At 40.7% G+C, this 26,000-nt stretch overlaps 1 protein-coding gene across 2 annotated transcripts in view; it reads right to left on the reverse strand.

Annotated features, from left to right (window-relative positions):
* The window catches only part of LOC126199530 (cohesin subunit SA-1), a 149,891-nt gene that overhangs the window by 103,389 nt on the left and 20,502 nt on the right, over positions 1-26,000 (reverse strand). For both annotated transcript variants that reach the window (XM_049936461.1, XM_049936454.1), the window contains exons 3-5: positions 18,647-18,930; positions 11,530-11,723; positions 11,201-11,374 (exon numbers count right to left, since the gene is read on the reverse strand). In XM_049936461.1, the coding sequence (XP_049792418.1) occupies positions 11,201-11,374; positions 11,530-11,723; positions 18,647-18,930 (652 nt within the window). The remainder of the gene's footprint in view (positions 1-11,200; positions 11,375-11,529; positions 11,724-18,646; positions 18,931-26,000) is intronic.

The following is a 26,000-nucleotide window of genomic DNA, read 5'->3' on the forward strand; positions in this document are numbered from 1 at the left end:
CCTGAGGCACACCATTTTCCTGGATAAAGGTGTCCGACAAAGCAGAATCCACACGCACCTTGAAAACTCGGTCTTGTAAAAATGCCTGAAGAAAACAGGGCAGGCACCCACGGAAGCCCCACATGTGAAGAGTATGGAGGATACCAGTTCTCCGGCAGGTGTCGTAGGCCTTCTCCAAATCGAAAAACACAGTCACAGTCTGGGATTTCCACAGAAAATCGTTCACGACATGGGTGGACAAAGTAATGAGATGGTCAACTGCAGAATGCTGCACTCGAAACCCACACTGTGATTTCATCAGTAAATTGCGAGACTTGAGCCACCACACCAGCCGGGCATGAATCACACATTCCATCACCTTGCAAATGCAGCTGGTAAGAGAGACGGGGCAGTGCTAGGTGGTGGTTTTTGTCCTTACCAGGCTTAGGTATGGGATGACGGTGGCTTCATGCCAGCGTCCAGGAAATGTGCCCTCTGCCCAGATGTGGTTGTATGTGTTAAGCAGAAAGCGCTTGCCCGCAAGAGAAAGGTGTTGCAACATCTGAATGTGGATGGCGACTGGCCCCGAGATGGAGGATCAGGATGAACTGAGAGCATGATCGAGCTCCCTCATAGTGAAGGCAGCATTGTAGCACTCACGATTCAGAGAGGAGAAGGGTACCCCCAAGCCTTCTCCGCTGGCTTCCGAAGGAGGAAGGCAGGGTGATAGTGGGAAGAGCTCAAAACTTCCGCAAAATGGCGGCCCAAGGTGTTGGAGATAGCAATAGAGTCCACGATGACATTGGCAGCGACTGTCAGGGCAGGAATTGGGGAATCAATCTTGGTTCCAGAGAGCCATTGGAGGCCAGACCACACAACACAGCAAGTTGTGGAACTGTTAAGAGGACTAGTGAATGAAATCCAGCTAGCTCTTTTGCTATCCTGAAGACTGGAGCAACACTTTGCATGCATATGTTTATAATGAATGCAGAGTGGTGGTTAAAGATGCGGAGAGCACATCTACGTGCACGAATTGTGTCACGGCATGCCTCAGTCCACCATGGTACTGGGACACGACGTGGTAGAGAAGAAGAGCGGGGAATGGAATGTTCTGCAGCAGTAAGGATAATGTTTGTGAGATATTTGACCTAATCATCACAACTGGGGAAATCTTGTTCTTTGAAGGTCGCCAGGGAGGAGTAAAGCTGTCAGTCAGCCCTAGAAAGCTGCCATTTAGGCGTGCACGCAGATGGGGTAGGAGTCAGCAAACAGATAGCACACGGGAAATGGTCACTCGAGTAGGTGTCAGAAAGAACGGACCACTCAAGACAATGGACAAGCTGGGCTGTGCAGAAGGATAGGTCCAAATGGGAATAGGTGTGCGAGGAGTTGGACAGGAAAGTGGGTGCTCCACTGTTAAGGCAGAAGAGGTTAAGGTGGTTGAGGTCAGCCAAGGGGGGACCTCTCTGACAGGTCCTGGGAGAGCCCCAAAGGGGATGATTTGCATTAAAGTCACCGAGTAGTAAAAATGGGGGAGGTAGCTGCCCAATAAGTTGAGGGATGTCTCCTCTGGTGACAGCAAATGATGGAGGGACATATATTGTACAGACAGAAAAAGCCAGTTGGGGAAGGGAAAGGAAAACTGCCACAGTTGAAGATGGGTAGCCAGTGAGATGGGTTGACTGTGAATGTCATCCCGTATCATCTGCATGACGCCCCATGAGAGGGAATGCCAACCTCAGGGGGAAGGTTAGAACATATCGGTAAGAAATGTGAAAGCAATTTCGTTTCTTGAAGGCAGAGTACAAGGAGACGCTGCGGCACTATAAAGCAGCTGTAAATCCTGTTTGTGGGACCGAAGGCTGCCAACATTCCAATGGAGGAGAGTCATGATGAAGAGATGTGGAGATGTCACCTCAGCAGCTGCCAAGTGGCAGCTGGAGAAGAGGCACTACAACAAGGCACAGAAGCAGGATCCTGCTCCATGGAGTCCACAGAAGCATCAGCTTTCCTGTGCGGTCGGTCTGTGGAGTCTGAGGCCAAAAAACAGTTGCTGGTGCACACCGGCGACATGGAGGCTGGGCAGGCTAAGGTATCACGTGCCGACACTATCGAAGATGGTCTTCGAGGTGGCGAAGGATCAGATGAAGACTCAGGTGTTGTTTGGCTGGAGTGACAGAAGAAGTCTTCACGGGAGTACTACTTCTGTCCTTTCCAGCCTATCAGTTGTGTAGCTGGTGGTCTTGCCCCTTGTTGCACAACTGCCTTGACACTGGGCAATTTCACGACCTCAGAGCTGAATTGGAGGTCGCATGTATGCGTGGCCACGTATTTCATGGAGCAAGGGGTAACAAGTACAGAACCATAGGTACCAGACGGGAGAACACAGGGTTTGTGACTAGCCAATAATTTGTGAGCACCAGGATAAGGCACCTTATCCTTTACCGGGATCTCGTGAACAGCCTGCTCATCAAGATACACTGGACGCTGCCAGAGCAAGCGGCATGGCTGCCATGGCAGTTGATACAGTGGGCAGAATAAGGTGGACTATCATCCTCGCGCGCATCCCTACCACAGGTGACACATGTGGCTGGGTGTCGACAAGACATTCTAGTGTGGTTAAAACGATGACACTGGTAGCAATGCATCGGGTTCGAAATGCATGGCCTGACGGTGATAATTTCATAGCATGCTTTGAGCTTGGGCGGAAGCACCACTCTATCGAAGGTGAGAGAGAGGACAGGTGAGCACTAAGGAGGAATCTACCTTTTTCACTACACGATGAACGGTAATGACACCCCGATCAGAGAGGTAAGATTGATTTTCGGCCTCAGACCGTCGAGCAGCCTAATGTAAATTACACCTCGGGAAGAATTCCAAGTTCTGTGGGCCTCAACATGAATAGGGTAACCGTGGAGAATTGAGGCTACAAGCAGATGTTGTGCTTGAGAATCAGAAGTGGTATCCAAAAGCAAAGTGCCATTCCGTAAAAAAGAGCAGGATTTCACAGGGTAAGCAATTGCATCTACACATTTTTGAATAATAAATGAATTTACTGTGGCGAAGGCCTGACCGTCTTCAGTACATGAAACCACGAGGAACCATGGTGCAATGGGAAGGGTCTTTGAACCATTAGCCTCACTGCGTTTACATTTTGTAGAATCTGAGTGGGAAGATGATTAAATCATCGTGAGGAAATCCCCCACGATTGCCAGCATCTCCGATGGCACGCTCCTTCCAAATGGGGGCCCCTTTCATAAAGGGGTGCACCTGTCTTAAGTGATTGCTCACACCTCAGGTCACATCTCCCGAACACCTGATGGAGGGACCAATCAGCAATTTGGGAAGGTTACAGCTCAGGTAATCACCCCTCCCTGGGCCTGGCCTGTGCCAGGGGGCACATGCGAACCTTACCAGTCAACCTGGGACTGGGAATTACGGGTTACTCAGTCACCTGTTATGCGTCAGACGCATGGGCCGGCTTTCAGGAGCGCACAGAGAGGAAGAAGAAAAAAAAGAGGATCCTCAAACACCGAAACAAGAGAAGGGAAACAAAGAAAGGAAAAGGGAGCGAAAAACAGAGGAGACTGTTCGCACGTCAGCGACAGAATGCAGAACATTCCCCAGAATATCCAAGACATGTTCCCCAAGGGAGGGGAAAAAGAATAGCAAGAGGATAGACATGCAGTACAGAAGGGAAAAAAATGCCGCAAAGGCCAGGGCCCCGTGGTAGCCAGGCACGAACCTGCCAAAGAGTGGCGAGCCCCTTGGGGGGGGGGGGGGGGGGGGGGGGGAAGAGTATGTGTAACCTTTCTTTTTTGGAGTACGTAACAAAATGTTTCTTCATCTCATATATTCATCAAACTTGTCTGGTTATTTCAATAACTGAGCGTACAGTATTTGCCACGTTCTTTTTGAGGCACATATAGGTCATACACATGCATTCTGTCTCTCTTAATAGGAAATGAGGCAATGCAGCACTCATCTCCAAGTACAGTGGTGTTGTTGAATCCCTATTGTGCAAGGCAGTTAGAATTCATTATTACCTCCTTGGCAAAATACCTCCACAATTCCACCACAAACTGTGAATGTAGCCTTCTGTGTGTGTGTGTGTGTGTGTGTGTGTGTGTGTGTGTGCACCACGGATAATTTAGTGACCTAGTGACCTACATTAACTGCAGTATTGTAACACTGCCAATAAGGTAAAATCTTAATTTTTCGTACCAATACAAATTCATTGCATATTAAAATATGAGCGCGCGCGCGCACGCACGGCCACGGCCACGGCCACACACACACACACACACACACACACACACACACACACACACACACAAAATTATGACAGAGGTAGTGCTTGAAAATGGCACAGCATCGAAATCTGCTGATCTTGCGACATAAATGACAGTGATGGTATAACAGCCATGGTGGAAACTGGAACTTCCTTTTATTAAGTATGTGTTGCCACTCATATGTTACTGTTGTACATTTTACACTGATATGAAGTACAATTCTAAGTACTAACACAGGCTTGTTATAGATACTCATAACAATCAAATGATTATGATTTGGAAGCAAATCCATCTATCAATATTGCTGGTTCTGTCATTTTTACATGTGCATTTCCTTGGAGAACAGAGTTAAAATCCAAGTAGGAAAGTAGATTTCTGTTGTAACTGTGTGCCCTCTCAACAGCACAAACCTGTGTTGCTTTCGAAAGGTCTGAAATACCTACATTTTAACACACGAGTGTGCTCAACAGACCAAGACCCAAGGAGATTTATTTCAGAAACTTAATTGTTGCCTCAAACTCGTTTCTATTTGCAAAACTTGCAACGATATCAATACAGTACTGAATACAAAAAGTAAAGCAAGAAACAAGTGACGCTTTAGCTCGCTTTTATTTCAGTGTCCACCCTTGCAGTAATTCTAATGCACGGCAAAGAGTAGCCTCTTAACACAAACTAAACAGATGAGTACCTTAATCATCTGTACAATGCAGTATCAAGTGAAAAATGAAATTCCTATGCTTCTTTTCTTTCTGTGATGCACAACACTTGAGATTTCTTTTCTGCCACTCTACTTATCCATCAGTCAAAGGGCTGAGAAACAAAATTTCTTAAATAATATAGATAATATTGCACATGAAAAAAATGTGATATAATTTGAAAAAGTATTTTCAAAGTATCAAACATTCAAATAATAAAAAAGCACTCCACACACTAAATGCTTACTAAGTTAGCAGTAAAACAAAAGTATTATTCTCTACCTCTAAAACATAACGCAAAAAAGCACTTCATGCTGCTTTAGGTGTCTGTTACTACTGTAATACTAAATGTAAGGTATGTCAAAGGTCTTGCAGTGGAATGGAGCAAGGTAGTTTCCAAAGAAGAAACGCATTTCTAAAAAAATACTGAACCGAGACAATATATGCCTACCCAGCAAACACACTGCTGAGAATATCTGAAAACAAAAAGTTAAAACTATTAAAGAGATCAAGATTTGGAAAATGAGATTCCTTTGTCAGTCGTCAAATTCTTACAACGGTCAAATTCTTACAACTGATTGTTGTCAAATGCTTTGCATGTATTTGTTTATGTAAAGTTCAGAGTATGTTTTTCTTTATTCTTATATCTTGCCTACTGTCTGAATTCATCTCATCTCTCTCTGTTTCTCCTTTTATATTCCAGAATTTTATCTGTTATATGGCACTGTTAACACTGCCCCAGTCCCTCATTTTAGTTGCACCTAAACAGATGTAGTTGCAGTGCATTACCATATTCGCTAGTATTTTAAAATAGTGGCACAAGACAAAAAGTATTCTTCGCAGCACCAGTTATTTTGCTTTAGAACCTAGCAGCAATTTCCTAAAGCATTTGCTACTAAGTTTCTCTATTCAAACAACAATCTCCTCTGCAAAACAATTTTACTGGATCAATTAAATGCCAATATTATAACTAAACAAGCCCTGCATCCTAGTTGGTAAATTTTACATCTGACAGCATGTATGATGTTTGTTGCACATTATTCATGAAAAACACCCAAAGCTACCCTATATGTGAGACAACATGTCACCTCATCTACTCCTTAAAAATGAACTGCAAACAGATGTTCTATGACTGTTTACTAGCACTACAAGTTCCACAACATTAAAATTGTACTTTCAGGTCCATTTAAATAAATAAGAATAGTACCTGAGAGATTTAGAAATCTGAACATTTTTTAAAATGACAAGAATCTAGTGAAACGAAAATATAACGTTACATATGATATGTAGCCGACAAAAGCAAATTTAAATATAGTAGTCAACTTACTAATTTGCAAATCATTTACACGAAAAAGTTGAGCACATTGGACATTCCATCACTCCCAGTCAGGTTTTAATAAATTCACTGAAATAATTACAACAGTCAAAATTTAAAACAAGCAGAATGAAGAAGACAACCACAAAAAGGTCCTCCCTTTTACTGGTTTTACAACTTTACTGTTCTTTTTAAAGTTGACCTGCTTAAAGTTAAGCTGCTTTTATGGCAGTCTTCTTCATTCCCCTTGTTTTATATTTTGACTATCGCCATTACTTCAACGAATTTATTATAACCTGAGTCGGAATGAGGGGGCGTCAAATGCATTCAACTTTCAAAACAAATAATCTGACTACTATCTCTCCATATAGCGGAGATGCTGAGTCGTGATAGGCACAATAAAAAGATTCACGCAATCATAGCTTTTGGCCATTAAGGTCTTTGTCAGCAGTAGACACACACGTAAACGCAACTTGCACACATGTCTGCAGTCTCAAAGAGTGTAGTTTCAGATCTCTGAGATTGCAGATGTGTGTGCAAGTTGTGTGTGTGTGTGTGTGTGTGTGTGTACTGCTGACAAAGGCTTTAATGGCCGAAAGCTATGATTGTGTGAATCTTTTCATTGTGCCTATCGTGACTCAGCATCCTCGCTATATGGTGAGTAGCTACTTCCCTTCTCTGCTATTGTTACATTCTGTCCTGGATTTTCCATTGTTTGATTTTTGATTACTATCTCTGAATCACTTTTGTGAATTACGTATCGTGCATCACTTAATATTTTCTTCTCCCTAGATTCTTGTCATTTCAAAAGACAAATTATAATTTCTTAATCTCTCATGTGATATTCTTCTTCATTAAGATGTACCTGGAGATTCAACTCTCATGTTGTAAAACCAATAATACAACCATACAACAGCTCTTTGCAGTTTATTTTTCAAGAATGCATACCTTCAGTTGTGGAGGTCCATGTTATAAAGTTTGCTCTTCTCATCTAGTAAATCTGAAGTCTATAACGTTTGGGCCCATATATTTCAGGAGTCATTAGACAAAAATCTAGGAATATAACTATAGAAGCTTCCTCATGAGATACACAACGTTAGCACTTTTAGATCATTCCACTGTTTTATTCTTATACAGAATCTCTCCATCGACCATAAATCAATGTAATTCCCATCTCCCATATCCACTTCTTGTATTGCAAACTGCAGCTGTATACAGTCAACTAACCACAAGCATAAACAAATGCCAGCAATTGTCACTGTTTAAACTTCCAACAAATCTGTACCATTCCATCTCTAAGATATCAGTCAACACTACCGTATTCTTGAAGATATACAGTACAAATATCTAACTCTGTCAGCTTTCATACGAACTTAGAATCACTACAGGAACAGTTCCATTCAAATAAGTTGACAGAAAGAATATTCTTGGAAGTTTGCTGTAGACGAGTGAAACTAGTACCGAAAAGCAACATGATACTAAACTACGCTACCGTACTATTTAGTAGGAAAACATGTCAGCACTTATCTGGAAGAAGATTACGTGGAATTGACAGTACATGTTGCTGAACAAAGCTAATGTCTTGATGTTTTGAAGAGATTTACTTTCAATCTGAAATCGTTAAAGATAATGGAAGGAGTAAAGGTTAACAACTTGACACAGTTGTGGCACTAAGCAGTTGACAGGCACACTAAAAATTACATAGTGAGTTGTAAGTCCTACTTCTTCCATTATTTGTACATAACTCAGGACTTTTCAGTATCTGATTAACAGAGAAGTATGTATTGTTACAGGTCTGGACATGGCTGCAGTATGTAACATTCCTGGCCGATACTGGTGGGAGGGGGGGAGGGGTTGTGAGAGGAGAATGATGTGGGCACGTGGAGAGAAGAGAAAGAGGGATGTGTGGCTGATGGACTAATGGCTGCAAGAAAGTGTATGAGAGAGGAATGTGCCCACTTGATACTTCAACCCCCCCCCCCCCTCCAAAGAAATCACTAGTTTTTCTAAATTATGGTAATGGGAACTGTCCTTACAAACCCATTCTTCTATCCTGCAATCTTACTGGCCTTAAATTCCACTTGCCACTTTCCCCTCCCTGGCCTCTTGGCCAAACTTAACTCATTTTATAATCACACTTTGTGTGCCACACACAACTACCTCTTGCTTGAGCTCCCTGGTGTCCCACCACCACCACCACCACCACCACCACCATCTTTGTCTCATCTCATCCCCTGGCTGCCTCTACATCCTAGATCTGCCCTCTTCTCCTCCACTTACTAGCTGCACAAAGCAGCCCCTCAACCCAATTGAGTTGTGCTGCAGCTCCACTGTAGTTTGCATGTGTGTGTTCCTTATCAATTAGCTTTGAAAGAGAATGTCGCCCAAAAGCTTAGCAATGTTTTCAGTCTTATTCATGTGCCTGTCGACTGCTCAATGCCTCAACTGTATGGTGAGTTGTTATCTTTATCCCTTCCAATATTAATATTCATCTGTTTCAGGATAAAAGAAAAGAACAAAGTGGATCACACAAAAGGAAAAAAAGTGTCTGGAAGAGAAAATGACCTGTCCCTTACATGAGCAAGTAAGAGACAAGTGGTAAAGAAAATAATCTTCTACATTATCAAGACTACAATTATAAATAATGGAACCTTAATCATTCTTCCTTGGAGTAGATGGACGATACAATTAAAAAGTATACATTTCAGGACGGTGTAACTCAAGATAAAAATGTAAGTACATCAATAAAAAATGAGTAAATTCAGTAACACAATAAATGAGTACTACAGCAGTGTTCAAGGCAATAAGGTTTTACACTGTCAGTCTAGGACACCAAAGTGTACAAATGTACTTTTCTGTTTGTTCAGTTGTTCATAAAATCCTTCAATTTGAAGTAAAGATATGTATTATAAGGCAATTTGAAATAACTCTTAAATTTCACTTGTCTAGTTTTTGCGGGTTGATGATACCATTCTTCTATACAATACATTAACAACAGGTCTACTTATCAGTCGGGCGTTCCAAGCAATATATTAGTAACTGTCACTCTGGACCCCTGCCAACAAATTACTTAAACCTACTTCCAACCTGGTTAAAATTTACATGCCAACCTTGTCTAATACCAGCATCTAAGAAGGACAACTGCAGTCAAGTCTGTATAAGAAGCTCCTTGACAGCTAACAGTGCTGTTGCCAGCTTTCAGATGTGTAGCACTGCAAAAACAATAGTCACCTAGATAACTGTGACACCACTGATGCATTGCCCTAGAGATGTTTACAAAATGGCTTCACCTGATTGGTTGAAGTAGGAAGCAAAGCTAATGCAGCCAGCCTACTCTGCAACCATCAGGGATCATCTTACACCAGATCAATTATAGGCTGATTATCTTCTACTTGGAGATGAGCATCAAAAAAGGCTGTTCTGCTCAGCTGAAAAAGTCAAATAATGGATGTGACACCAGTCTGTGAGGCACTACACAATTACCCAAGCTACACGAGTCATCAATGTTGCTATTTACTTCAATCTGAGTATCATGAACTACTAAAATCTTCAAGACAGCATCCCACAGCAAACAACAACTGATACTAGAAAAGGAGATGAGAGAAAGATCATTCATGGACAATTCTAACCACAGACAAGTATTTCTTCTTGCTGGCAAAAGAATGTAAACCACGGGAGCAAGCCTTGCAAACAGGGAACAAGATGCAGAATATTAACACAAATTCAGCACAGTCTTCTTCATTCTACGCAGGTGTGCCATTTAGAGCCATGTCAATGTGTCTACATGTGGATAAAGGGTAAAATGCAAACCCATTATAAATTTATGTTTTGAAAACAAGGTTTCAAAGACAATCACAAAAATGCACTTTCTATCATCTTTGACTTTACAATGGAATATGATAACTGTGTGGCCTTTTGTGAAAAATGAGACAGAAGATTCAGTGGGGAAGCATGATTTAGAAGCTAAGCCTAGAGATAAAGTTATAAATTTGAGAGCTGGCAAAACTGATTATTTATTCAAAGAACAGCCATAAAGCAATTTAAGTAATGTGTGGCAGTTAAAAGATGCCACTTATGCTGTAATTTTGGTTCACTTGTTGAATGCCTAAAAAAAACACATTCTTGGTTATCCAGCTAGGTGGCAATGTATTCTTTTTCTTCTGAAAGCATATGTTTGGAAACTGCTACTTTTATTGGATACAACTATATTCTGAATTAATTCTAAACTCTAAAATGCTATTTCAGTAATCATTTGCTTGAAAGTATATCTAAAAATTATATCTACTTTTCCCCTTTCCCTGAATAGTACAAACAAACTGAGAATCAGTAAAAAAAAAGAAACAGTTAATTTGTTAGATGCTGTCATCACAGCTTTCTAGGTATGGAATATTTTGAACAGACACCCTCTCACCTTCCTCGGAAAAAGTACAATTGTCATTTCAAATATAATTCATGCCAACGTAACACATATGAGTTAAAGTTATGGAAGCACTTCCTGAAATGTCAGCTATTATTGACCCTGGAATAGCATACTAGGTATAAAACATATACAGTATGAAATAAAACACAAAAAAAGCTCATACTATCAACCACACAGCATAAGGCGGACAAATAGAAATACTATGAAAATTATCAGCAAATACAAAATAAATGAAAATCGTTAAAAGCCTAATATTACAATAATTCTGTGAGTAAATCATTCAGTAACAGTAATTACACAGGTAATATGCCTAACATAACAAGCTTTAAATACACAACAAAAGATACGGGCAGATGAGCAATTAAGCAAGCATCATATTTTGCAATACTCTGCATCAGTACATTTAAGAAACAAACTTGCAAGTGAATGCATTAAAATGTACATTTATAAGTTGAACGGAATGACCTTAAGGAAGAATTACCGAAAACTGTAATCATACTTCATCAAACTCCTCTGTCATCTTTCTGATGATAGCAGCATGTTCCATTGAGGACTGCATGGAAGGTGTGATCTTTCCCTTACAACCAGAAGCGTTGATGAAGAATTGCATTAATGCAAGCAGGGCAGAATCACGATTGCTCTTGTAAGACTCGATCCAGTCATCCACAATCACCTAGATCACAAAAAAATCTCATTTCCTACAATTACAAACCGAGTCACCTCAGCTATAAGTAGACTTTTTTATTTAGAAAAATGCCATGAGCCTTTGATAAATCACATAAGCATCATTAAAATCCACAAAGAAAAAAAATCTAACACATATGTCACCTGGAGTGATATCTTGCCCTGACGGACCACAAAATAGAGACACGTTTCATCTTCAGACAGCATTTCTGAAATGGGTTTGCGGCCAGGTCGACGTCTCCTAGGTTCTTCACTTGCAAGCACGCGCTTTGGTGGTGGTGGAGGAGGAGCAACTGGTGTAGATGGAGTTATACCAGCAGCGGCAGCAGCTGCTGCAGCTACAGAACAAAAGATTACTGTATTATCAAGTATGGTGAAGATTGTACTAATGATACTGTTTCAGTAGGATACATAACAATCATGTACAAATGAATGGTTTCACAGCAATACATACTGACAAAATTTTCTCAAGCTTCCAGTAGACTCAAGTGGTTAAATGTCCACAAGCTTTTGTTCGAGTGCTTCTCGGCTACTGTTAAGTTGTGGTTGTTGCTGTCTTTATATAGGTGCACTGCCATCTGTGACATCACTTGTTCTCACTCCAGTGCCATATGAGGTGTGTTCAGAAAATAAGTTTTTTTTTAGGGCTGGCAATGCTGAGCGATAGAGAGGGATCTTCTGACTGGACTAAGCATCTAAGGAATGTGGTAGTACGTAAATTCACATTGGAGTGTCCAGTTGTGCGAAAGATGTCAGTAACAAAATCCCGCCAAGTGCGTAGAGACATGCTGTGATGAACTTCCTAGTCGCAGAAGAAATAACAGTGTACAGCAAAGATGTTATGAAGAGAATGAGTGTGTTTAAGTGATGTAGGGAATTCACTGGTGGCAGAACAAATGTTCATTACAAACAGTGGAATGGAAGATTTTCCATTTTGACCAGTGAGTTGATGCAAAAAATTGGGGAAATCAAAATACCAGCAATTGACAGTGGATGAAATTTCTACAATAGTTCCATAATTCTTCAGAGCTCTCACATATAAGACACTCAGAGAAACACTACAATACTAGAAAATGTGGGCCAGATTGGTCTCAAAGTTGCTGACAGAGCAGCACAAGAAAAATTGGGTCAATAGTTCTCATGAGTTTTTTTTTAATGTGACCTGAACTGGAAGGTAAGGATTTTCTGAGGTCTACTGTGACTGGAGTTGAAATGTGGGTGGCTCATTACATGACGTGGAGGTGGGATTCAAAACCACAATTTTAAGCAAAAAGTCATGGCCTCGGTGGTTTGGACCAAAAATGCATCATTTTGGTTAAATTTCTGCCTGAAAGGGTAGTCATGAAAGCACAATGATATTGTGACATCCTATAAAAAACTCAAAAGGAGCATTCAAAGTAAACAGAGGGGAGTGTGCTTGTTGCACACCAACACCTGTCCTCACACAGCCACAACTATCAAGGCAATCTTAGACTTACTTGATTGGGATGCTTTGAAACCAACCCCCCCTCCCCCCCACCAATATTCCCCCGTTTTAGCACCTTCACCATCAGGTCATCATTTTTTCCTCTCCCTTAATGCACACACAAGTGGAATCAAATTTTCAAGGAACAGACAGGAGCAGAAAGAGTTTCATAAGTGTGGGAAGGAGAGTTTGAGGAGGGCCATGGCTCATCACATTCACGGAACGGAATGGTAATTATGTGGAAAAATAGTCGATGAGCGTATCAACAATATCCTGTAATTATTTTTCAAATACACTTTCTCTAAAAAAATATAAAAGCCTACTACACTTACTTTCTGAACATGTCTCGTATATGGTAATGTTTTCATTGTGCAATCACCACTCCATCTTCAAACTTCCAATGGGCAGGTTCTAAACTGTGCTTGGCTCCAGGCCACCGTCTTTGTTGACACTGTTGTCAGAAAATTTTTTCTCAATCGCTTCTTTCATATGCTCGCCCAGAAACCATTTGTCTATTTAATAACAGATGTCTCGAAGAAATGTAACTCAGTATTAATTTCCCAGAGCATGTTCTGTTACCAATGATTTTTCAGGATACTGTAGGTGGAAACACACCTGAATTCTACATGGCACTGTTGAAGAGTAGGCATGGTCTACATCACATAAAACTCTCCACACCCACTCATATTTTGTGTATCCCCTGGTGTTGCAAGGTCAAGTGATTGAGATAAAAATTTCTTACAAGACACTGGCATGCAACACAGTGCAGCTCAGTACCAGTCACCGGAAGGCTGAAACAGATGTGGTAGGTTTGCAATGAAAACATTACTGTAAATGGTGCTGGCATGAGCACCAGTGGCATTACAGGATGGCAGTAGAGCTGCCGAAAGCTCCTGGATACTTTATCATTAGCCACAACTCGAAGATAAAGAAAATTTTATCTCTAAGGAACAACTAAATAATTATCACACACCTATACAACCAAATACAACTTATGGGTAACAACAACCAGTTTTCACTTTGCTCCCACTTTTTCAAAACAGTTACCTTTAACAACTTCACAGTTCCCCACTTTTTAATCAGACACTTATTTTATGAGACTGAATGCAAAAGTATAGGTAAGTACGCATTTATGTAAAACCAAGTAATATTACTGTTATGAAGAACTATGGTAAGCTAAACTAGTTTTGATTCAGTTTCCAAAAAAATTCTTCACACCAGAAAAAATAATTACCCATCACAATCTCAAAATGAATCTTGGATACTGAGAAATGCTATTCCTTGCAGGTATAGAAACTAATGTTGTTACCAATGTGACTCAAACTGCTATGCCTCATCCTATCATGTTACGTAAAATCCTTACTGAATAGTTCGTGTGTAATACACATTCTTGTATATTTATAATACTGTTAAAAATCACAGTATTTCAAATACAACACTGTAATCAAAGTCATCCACAATGATGCAATACACTTTCTACCACCTGAAATTCATCTGTGTTTACATGTGGTAAAAAAAAACACACATTGTGTAACTTGAATTCATCACACGCATAGTTTTGGCAGTGAAAGTCATGCTAAACATCTTTAAAAAGTAGTAACATCTACGGAATAAATTCTGAATCTTTGAATTTGTAATGAAACACACACTCACTTAACCAAACAATTTCAGCCAATCCTTTGTTTTGACAAACCATTAAATGGCTAATTCTACTGGCAGGTTTTTCCTTCTTTTTTGATAGCTGTGTCACCTCTTTTCACAGTAAAGAGTTGGTAAAACTGGCCATTCTCACAAGGCATATCATCATGATGTTTTGTCAATGGTAACAGTCTTTGCAGCTTTAATAAGCAACGAGCAAAATCAAACTGCCATTCCTGGACTAACCAGCAATACACCAGCTGCACTGATGTTTCTCTGTGATCATCACTATCTTTTTAGGTTGACTATAGTGTCTTTAATGCTGTAAGTTCATCATATTTCTATAGTATCATCCTAAGTTTAAAGGTGCATTGGAGGTTATTCCTGACAAACCTGTCTTACATTCATTGTTTGACACATCTATCCCAATCATAAAAAGTCTAACTTACCAATACATCAAAAATACTTTTTTTTTGTCCTGTTTTATTCCAATTTGAGTTGTTCTTTCTTAATGAATGTATATACACACTACGTGATCAAAACTATCCAGACACCCCCCCCAAAAACACATATTTTTCATATTAGGTGCATTGAATTGCCACCTATTGCCAGGTACTCCATATCAGCAACCTCAGCAGTCATTAGACATCGTGGGAGAGCAGAATGGGGCAATCCGCGGAACTCGCATACTTCGAACATGGTCAGGTGATGGGTGTCACTTGTGTCACACATCTGTACGTAAGATTTCCAAACTCCTAAACATCCCTAGGTCCACTGTTTCCGATGTAATAGTGAAGTGGAAACGTGAAGGGACACATACAGCACAAAGCGTACAGGCCAACCTCGTCTGTTGACTGACAGACTGCCAACAGTTGAAGAGTGTCATAATGTGTAATATGCACACATCGATCCAGACCATCACACATGAATTCCAAACTGCATCAGGATCCACTGCAAGTACTATGACAGTTAGGCGGAAGGTGAGAAAACTTGGATTTTATGGCTGAGTGGCTGCTCATAAGACACATCACACCGGTAAATGCCAAATTACGTCTCACTTGGTGTAAAGATTGTAAACATTGGACGATTGAACAGTGGAAAAACATTATATGGAGTGACAAATCACAGTACGCAATGTGGCGATCCAATGGCATGGTGTGGATATGGTGAATGCCCAGCGAACATAATCTGTCCGAGTTTGTACTGCTAACAGTAAAATTTGGAGGTGGTGGTGTTTTGGTGTGCTCGTGTTTTTCAGAGGGGGCTTGCACCCCTTGTTGTTATGTGCGGCACTATCACAGCACAGGCCTATATTAATGTTTTAAGCACCTTCTTGCTTCCCACTATTGAAGAGCAATTCGGCGATGGTGACTGCACCTTTCAACACAACTGAGGACCTATTCGTAACACATGGCCTGTGGCAGAGTGGTTACATGGCAATAACATCCCTGTAATGTGCTAGCCTGCACAGAGTCCTGACATGAATCCTATAGAACACCTATGGGATGTTGTGGAACGTCGACTTTGTGCCAGGCCTCACCGACCGACATCGATACCTCTCCTTAGTGCAGCACTCCGTGAAGAATGAGCTGCCATTCCCCAAGAAACCTTCCAGCGCCTGATTGAACATATGTTGCGAGAATGGAAGCTGTCATCAAAGATAAGGGTGGGCCATCACCATACTGAATTCCATCATTACCGATGGAGGGCGCCATGAACTTTTAAGTTATTTTCAGCGAGGTGTGTCACACTGTTCACTACTTTTTCACCATCTAATGTTCCCTTTGTTAAATAATTTACTCCATCTGATTACTGTTCTAATCAATTTTCAAACTCATTATCCTCTGTCATTTGGTGCAAGCTTCTTTTAAACACTGTTCATAGATTTCACAATGTCATATCTATGTTTATAATTTATACAGAACAGCTCTAATTTCTAACCCCATTCATGGACACTGCTTCTGATTTATTTTTGAAGCATTTACAATTGTTATTTGGGAAAAATTGTCTCTAGCCACTAGTCAATGGCTGACATTAGTCATTTGTGAAATTGGAGGGGGGAAAAAAAATCGCAATTTAGAATGTATATTTTAACATAAGTGGCAAAAATTAAAGTTACTTGTTAAAAAATTTTGAGCACTCTTCCTCTTAGAAAAGAACTGATATCTTGTATGTATTGCAAGAGCTGGTATGGCACAATGGAATGACTGTTACCATGAAATTACTAAGTAAGATTTGAAATTTTGTAGAATATTAAGTCAGAATGACTGTTGATAAATAGCACACCAGTGCTTGTGAATTAAAAGCATAATATAAGCACTGCAATCCCTCATTTAAGTGTCATGAACATTCTTTATTTTGGATTCAAGACCTGGCAAAAATGTCTTTGGTACACAGTTATTTGGGAGGAAAATCTACAGAAATTAAAGAAAATCTCTCTCTAGAATTACAAGTGGGAATTAAAGATAAATAGATAACTGAAAAAACTGTAAATAAATAAATAAATGAAAAAGAATGCTCAAGTAGAGAAACAAAACCTAGTTTGGCCTATTACTGAATTGTCGCAGATTAACTGTATGTCAAGTTGAAAATGTTAGGCATCTAACTGTTTCATAGGAAATAAGCGTTAGAGAGGTCAATCAGCTCCCTTCAAACTCCTGTAGACTGGGAAAGTAACCGCTGCAATAGAGAGATAAACAATTTTTTTTTCCCTACAAACCTACAGTGTGAAAGCAACAGAAAAACCAATCATCATTCCTACGTCTAAACAGAATAATAACTAAAAAAGACTATTGAATGATAACATGTAATACTGTTATGCATGTAGAAACAAAGACACTAACTGGCAACAAGAAGGTTTCATTATGCATCAGACATGTTTTAAGCGGAAAAAACTTCACGAAAAATAATGAAAAAATATAGTGAAACACTACTTCCTCATGCACAAAAACTAAGGTAAATTAGAAAAATACAGCATGCGAAATGCACTACAGAATGCACAGGTACTGGGTTAAATGAAATGTTAGATAGTGCTTGCCAACTACCAATCAAACTGTCACTTTCCAACCCAATGTAGGTCTCGGGCTACACTATATATTGGTCTGTCACCACACCTGAAATTCCAAAAAATAGTGTAGACACAAAAGAACTTCTGTCTGTGTACTGTTCTGTTCTCTTTCTGTTTGTGCACATATGATTTCATACATGACATCACCAAACCATTATGCAATGAAACTAGTATTTGATGTTTTTTATGTTCCATTGAACCAGAAATATTTTACTACATTATAACAGGCATTTTTCAGGAATATGATGAAAAAGGAAAGTTGGAGACAATGTCTGCAAAACAAAATAGAAAGAGCTTCAAAAAAAGACATGACGATAAAGATTTAACATCAAAATGAGACAGGAAATTAAAGGTATATGGAACAGAGGGAGCCTGCACCCCCCCCCCCCCAAGTGTGCATCCAGTGCATTAGTCATAGTGCCGCCTTACTATGTGAATGATTAGAAGTACCAGCTAAAAAACTGCAAGGTAACAGCTGTACTCCAATAAGTGAAATGAGGAGTAAATTACTAATTTAACACAAATTTCTGACTATTAGTTTTGAATACAGCATATAAATGGGAGAGACTGGAAACCCTCTGTTGAACATTGCTTAAATGTGAACTTAAGTCAGCTACTATACTTTAATCAGAATGACAGTGTGATTGATATACATGCAATGGGGTGGAGTTGTCAGTTTGCTCTTATCTGCACATCAACCATAGCGGCAGCTGTGCAGTTCATTATTGAACTCCTTTCTATGTTTCCTCTCAACCTGCAGCACTGTTTTGGCCTTTTCTGCTCACTTTCGCTATTGGTTGCAGACATTCTTTAAACAGAATAAAGTACATGAGGTAACATAACCACAACTATTACTTTAATGGTCACAAGTTTTGTCTGCTGAGCACTATAATAGCATTGAATGAGACACATGGTGTGACCAAGCTGACTTTCTGGTTTGTTATTGCTAACGTTGCTATTTTGAAAACAATCAGCTATCAATTATTTTGTTATCTGATTCAGTCACACACGTTCTACATACTGGGACCAGTCAACACAACAACAGCACCATCTGCAAAAATGTAATGAGACTTAATGAGACTGAGACCTACCATTTGCACTACGTGCTCGCGAACGAGTTACACGGATTCTCATGTTAAGTGGAGTAGCTGGCTGCTCATACTGCTGATCAAAACTAGGCTCTGACTGCTGCTGTTGTGGCTGAGTGACCTCATACTGTGTTTGTTGCTGCGCAGATGGTGAGTAGAGTAGTTGTTGCTGCTGCTGTTGTTGTTGTTGTTGTTGTTGTTGTTGCTGCTGCTGCTGCTGCTGCTGCTGATGGTACATCCCTGATGGCTCACCTGCATACTGATCATTGCCTGAGTAGACTTCACCTCTGAAAAATCATGAAAAACATTACAATTTTATGAGATTAGCAAACAAATTGACTGCTAAAGCAGTCTAATCTTGCAAAACAAATACAGTGAGCTGAAAAAGGAATGCTGTGACTGTTTAAAAATATAATCTATTAATAGGCAACACTTTTACAAATTCCTTACCGACTGCACATACTGCAGCTGAGCTCTTCCTTTGAGCTCCTCTGGCATCACGGGCAGTGGTGTATTGGATGTCAACAGTCACAGAAGTGTCTCTTCCATTTCATGCGAGAATAATAAATTTTGGTTGCAAAGGGAGCGACATACTAGTAAATTTTTATGAGGGGGCTCTCTTTTCTTTTGGTCTGTTTTGGTGGTGTATTGATTTTGGAGAGCGACAGAAGCCAGAAAATATCCTCATGCACAATCTCCTCTGCTCAGTTTAAAGATCTAAATCTTCAGTAACCAATATTTTCTAGCTAGACATTTTATTGTAATAATATAAAATGCAGGACACTGTCACTCTGCTTATTGTCTATCTATTGTGATACAGAAAATACAGTTGTAAAGCCAAAGTACATTTCCTACTAGATGACCACCACTTTTGTGAGACAAATTTGTAAAGCATAAGTAGTCAAACTAGCATGCTGCTGTTCATTTTAAGAACCTACTTTACTATCAGAGTGTGACAATTGTCTATTCACAGCTCACGGCAGTACCAATGCATTCAGTCATTGTTGCATGTAGATGACAAGAAACCAGTACCTTTTGAGAAGTAAAATGAGACGGTCTATGAATATTCAATACGCAAGCAGCTAACAATAAATGAAGGAATGTATTGGGCATTTATTAACACTGAACCCTAGCAATTAATTATAATAAATTTTGCAAGACAGTCAAATTAAAAAGTAATTTTCAAGAGGGTCTCACACATTCAATATTTATTCTGCAATATTGAAGACTGTGCAATAAAAATGACCATCTGAGAGCGGTGTTGAAAGTTTGTGCAATGTACTGGAGAAGATTGCAGTGCTTTAAAAATATTGCTGCTCACTCAATATATTGTAATGAGTAACAGTGGTAGTGCACAATAAAAGGCAGTTCCACTGAGCCTTCATGATTTGCAGACATGTTAGCTACAAATCCAGCAACATCATATGAATATGAATACACAGGAAAATACAGGCAATGTATCATTTGGTTAAGTGCAGTCAAGTGAGTAGTATGATTACATACATAATACTTATTCAGTAATTAACTGTAAAAACAAACAACATTAAGCATTTTTATGTGCAGAGAAATAGCATTGCAACTGCTTATTTGTTCATTCAGAAGGTTGAATTATTTATGGCATAAATACAGCAATACCTACCCATTCTCTACAGTAATTTCTTTGTTTATAGATTGCTTCAGGCATTCTAGAAAGTGAAATCCGAAGAAAATATGAACAAAGACTTGAAAAATCAGGACTGCAATGTACTCTTAAAAGTTTATAGAGAAATTTATCCATCACCTATTAAGGACAATATAACAAGAATTTCAGTTTACTAAATACAAATTTTCAGAAAGAACTGAAAGAAGTCAACAACACAAAATCAGAAAGCCAGCTGGACGATATGTATGGAAGTATCATGTGGTACTTTCAGGGAGTTCCTCACTGTCCACAGTTGCTGAGGAAATTGAAGAACATAGCATCAAGATAGTAAGCAGATGTGTTTATTTGACTTTTATCAGTTCTCAGAATTGACAAATGAGATCAGGTCAGCTGTCCAGTGAGCATACATGTTTATTTTTATTATAACCGTTTTCTGTATATACACAAGATCATATTAGCTTCCAATCAGCTTAACTGTTCTACTCAGTATGCTACAATAGTTACAGCTTGAAGACATACATTGTAAACAGCGTGTGTACATCATTAATTGTACAGTTAACATGTTTAATCTGTAATTAGTAACTGCTGTGACTTACTAAACTGTTATGTCACACAATTCCATTCTGTGGCAGTCATAGGCAGCTGAAATGTGTTGGGTCTAGGAATTGCTAAATAACTAGATAATATGTTGTATATTTTTAATTAGCTCTTTTTTTCAGGACTCGGAAATTTCTAAAACGGAGGTACCATTGGAAACACTTCTAATAAAATAATGTAGGAAGGCAGCACAGGCTGCCAGAGATGATTTACTGGAACTTGCATACAAACTACACCACGAACTAGTGTCTGAGGACCACAATGGCATAACATGCACCTGTGAATGCCAGAAAATTGACACAACGCAGCAAATGCCGGCAAAGACATGGTTAATGGGCAGATCACGCAGAGATTCCATGGTTTAAGAACATCTTCAACAAGTACGTCTCCAGTAACAAATTTGTCAAGCTCCGAGTACTTCAAGCACATTGTATGACAGGGAGCTACCCTTTACTTTGAAAATTCATTATTCGACTCTTCCCACAAAATCCACTTTTCTGATATACACTGAAGAGCCAAAAAAAACTGTTACGCCTGCCTAATATCGTGTAGGGACCTCACGAGCATGCGGAAGTACAACAACACGATGTGGCATGGATTCAACTAACACCTAAAGTAGTGCTGGAGAGAACTGATACCATGAAACCTGCAGGGCTATCCATAAATCCGTAGGAGTACAGGGGGGGGGGGGGGGGGGTGTCTCTTCGGAACAACACATTGCAAGGCATCTCAGATAATGTATTGTATTACACTGGGGACCTAGAAATGACGGAGAGGCTTTTTCCCGCTGTACCCCTCAGTAGTTCACAACCCCACACAGCAGTCCACCCACCCCACTGCTGCCCAACACCGAACCCAGGGTTATTGTGGGTTCGGCCCCAAGTGGATCCCCCCCCTGGTGACGTCTCGTGCAGCCAACTGTAACCCCAAATGTTTGCATGGTAGAGTAATTATGGTTTATGAGCACATGAAAATGGTGTTTACACAGAAATCGCCGACACAGCATAACTGAGACGTAATACGGGAAACCAGCCCGCATTCGCCAAGAAAGATTGAAAACAGCCTTAAAAACCATCCACAGGCTGTCCAGCAATCCAGACCTTGACACTAATCTGGCTGGCGGATTTGTGCCGGGGACTGGCACACCTTCCAGCTCGGGAAGCAGCTTGTTAGACCGCACAGCTAGCCTGGCAGCCCCAGGCTTATCCCAGGTATGTTCAATAAAGTTTATCTGGAGCGACTCTGTAGCAATTCTGGACACGTGGGGTATCACATTGTCCTGCTGGAACTGCCCAAGTCCATCGGAATGCACAATGGACATGAACGGATGCAGATCATCAGTACATGTCACCTGTCAGACTTATCTAGATGTATCAAGGGTCCCATTTCACTCCAAATACACACACCCCACACCATTACAGAGCCTCTGACAGCTTGAACAGTCTCTTGTTGATATGCAGGGTCCACAGATTCATGTTGTTGTCTCCATACCTTCACATCCATCCACTTGATATAATTTGAAATGAGACTCGTCCAACCAAGCAACATGTTCCCAGTCTTGAACAGTCCAATGTCAGTGTTGATGGGCCCAGGCAAGGCGTTAGACTTTGTGTCAATATTGATGATGTTTTGTTGAACAGTTCGCACACTGACACTTGTTGATGTTCCAGCATTGAAATCTGCAACAATTTGCGAAAGGGTTGCACTCCTGTCATTTTAAACGATTCTCTTCAGTTATTGTTAGCCCCATTCTTGCAGGATCTTTTTCTGGCCGCAACGATGTCAGAAATTTGATGCTTCACCAGATTCACGGTACACTTGACAAATGGTCATACAGGAAAATACCCATTTCATTGCTACCTCGGAGATGTTGTGTCCCATCGCTCGTGTGCCGACTATAACACCATGTTCAAACTCATTTAAATGTTGATAACCTGCCACTGTAGCAGCAGAACTCATCCAACAACTGCACCAGATACTTGTTGCCGACCACAGCACCGTATTCTGCCTGTTCACAAATCTCTATATTTGAATACGTATGCCTATACCAGCTTCTTTGGCACTTCAGTGTAGTTTACCTTTCCCCTGGGGTAGACAACTTTGCTACTGTGTTCACTTCATTTACTTTGATGTATTTTTGCAAGCAGGTGCAAACAGCTTCAATGTATTGTTACAATAAAGTTGGTAGCAGTGAGTGCAGTGAATGATGAAAATGTGAGGTAATGTAGTGTAATGGATAACCTTTCCACAGGTTGATTGCTGCCCCTATCACAGTATCTTTTCTGTGTACATAGCATGTAACAAGGTTCACTAATTTGTTGAAAAACTCTTTGTTCACCCTTAAAAATTTCCGATAATTGCCCAGATCTGTTGTAAGTTCTTTTAGCGTGTTAGTAAGGCCTGTGTAGAACGCCTTCATAGCCACTTTTATGCCCACTGTCACTTCCTCATTTTTCTTTTTGCAGTACGTGAAGACAGCACCTACATAAGTAGCCGCAGTACATGTTGTGGAATGCCAATTAGTCCTCACTGAATTGTTCAGGCATAGATATTAAGCAATAATATGGTCCCATTCTTGGCCTCACCATTTCACGCAATATAATGACAATACTATTGCACAATAAGTATTCAGCATGTGAGCAACCCATAAGTTATTCAGTTTCACCACTGCCTCAAGGTCCAATACTTTCAGAGTTAACTTCAATTAGTAACGGATATGCTGTTATATTGCAGTAACAGATTTTAACTGATGCCTTGGATCCCACTTGGTCAATTCACAACCAAATTGTCACCTTTCAACCTACCCTGGACATTTAGGTTTGCTACAGTCAAACTATCACCACATCTTTCATGATCTTATTCGTTGGTTTTGCTAACTAACCAAAAACAATACTGAAGCAAAAGAAATATTTTCTTTGGATACTTGTTTATCACTGTTGCTTTCTCACATTTTTTTTATATTAGTTATGTGAGTGAGTTTTGGTTTGTTGTGATGTGGACTTCTTTTTGGATAGTGTAAGTGAAAGTTAGGATACTGGATTTAACAATTTGTGTGTGTTGACTTTTGGTACTGGAGACATCATTTTAGCTGTAACAAGTTTCAGGTAAAATCAGTAGATAGGGTTTTGGAACTGTGTGTGCTTTCTCTTTGCTGTACTGGGTTTTTATGTTGTAGGAGGGTCACTGGCATTAGAGTCTTCATTTTGAACTATATAGGTCATGAGAAATTTGCCCGGTTTCATTTCTTGCATTTTTTGGTTGTGTTGAATGTTGAGAATTTCATGTGCTTGATTTTTGGGTTAATATTTATTTTGGAAAGGTGGTATTATCATTAGAGTTGCATGTCTAGGTTGTCCTTGCTTGAAACTACCAACTTCTTGTGGTTGCCCTATTATTTTCAATCTATTGCTGAAATTTAACATTTTGCATGTTATTTATGTTTGTTCAAGAGTGTAGTAAGTGTCATCATGTTTGTCATATTTTGTACGCTTGAAACTGGGATTTCCGCAACTTTCAGTTTTACTCAAATTTTTGGTTTATGGTTGGCTGGTTTGTGGGGGTTGAAGGGACCAGACTACAAAGGGAAACAAAAAAGGAAAAGCCAACCACCAAGAGAGACACTAAAAACCCCAATCAAAAACCGTAGGCCAAAGGCCAGATGCAATACACAAGACGGAAGACAGACAAACCCTCAGATCGAGCAATAAAAGCCCCCTGCTCAAATAAAACTCAAAACCAAGCCTGACTTTACAGCGTCATCCTTTAAAAGAGCAGGAAGCGTGTCAGGCAGTGCAAACGTCTGTCTGAGCACAGTTAAAAGCGGACAGTCCAACAAGATGTGGACCACTGTCAACGCTGACCCGCAGCGACATTGAGGTGGGTTCTCAGGGCGCAATAAATGATGGTGCATCAGCCAGGTGTGGCCAATGCATAGCCGGCAGAGAACAACTGAGTCTTTGAAGGAGGCTCGCAAGGAGGAGTGCCACACACCTGTAGTCTCCTTGATAACCCAAAGTTTGTTGGGGGAAGGCAGGGTGCACCATTCATCACTCCAAGTACCAAGGACATTTTGCCGCAATACTGACTAGAGACCACATTCTGGAAGGCCAATCTCCAGGGCCGGTACACTGATAGCCAGTTTGGCCAGTGTGTCAACACGTTCATTACCCGAGGTCCACACAAAGACCATGGAGCGGCCGCAACGGGCAAGAGTATGGAAGGACTCCTGGGTACACATCACCAGAAGTGAGCGGGGGAAACACTGGTCGATAGCTCGTAAACCGCTCAGGGAGCCACTACAGATAACGAAGGACTTGCCTGGGCAGGAGCGGATATATTCTAGGACGCAAGAGATGGCGACAAACTCTGCAGTGAAAACACTGCTGCCGTCCAGCAATGAGCGTTGTTCAGATAGTCCCCAAGAGTAAAAGCATATCCACCTCGGCCAGCAACCATCGAACCATCGGTATAGACCAAGGCAGAGCCAGGAAACGTGGCAAGGATGGAAACAAAGTGTCGGTGGAGGGCCTCGGGAGGGACTGAGTCTTTTGGGCCTTGTGCCAAATCCAGCTGAAGGCATGAACAGGGCACACACCACAGGGGTAGATGTATATGGGCCCAGGAAAGAGGTGGGAGAGCGAAAAACTCAAGCCCAGAGAAAAGAGACTGGACGCGAACTGCAAGAGGACACCCTGACCAAGGCCATCGTTCGGGAAGATGAACGAGCGAGTTGGGAAACAGGAGATGGTAATTTGGATGCCCAGGTAAGTTACAAACATGTGCAGCGTAAGCGACCACTAGTCGTTGGCACTGGATCCGCAATGGAGGCACACCGGCCTCTGCAGGTGTGCTGTTTACAGGGCTTGTGTGAAAAGCTCCAGTTGTGAGTCTGATACCGCAGTGAAATATGGAGTCAAGCAACCGCAACGTGTAAGGCAATGCCAAACCGTAAGCCAGGCTCACATAACCGAGACGGGACTGAATCAACGCCTGATACAGTCATAGAAGGGCAGACCGATCGGCACTCCAGCTGGTGTGACTCAAGCAACGAAGCGCGTTAAGATGGCGCCAGCAAGTTTTTTTTAAGCTGCCAAATATGAGTGTGCTAAGTCAACCAGG

Source organism: Schistocerca nitens, chromosome 1 (assembly GCF_023898315.1).
Source record: "Schistocerca nitens isolate TAMUIC-IGC-003100 chromosome 1, iqSchNite1.1, whole genome shotgun sequence".
Lineage (NCBI taxonomy): Eukaryota > Metazoa > Arthropoda > Insecta > Orthoptera > Acrididae > Schistocerca > Schistocerca nitens.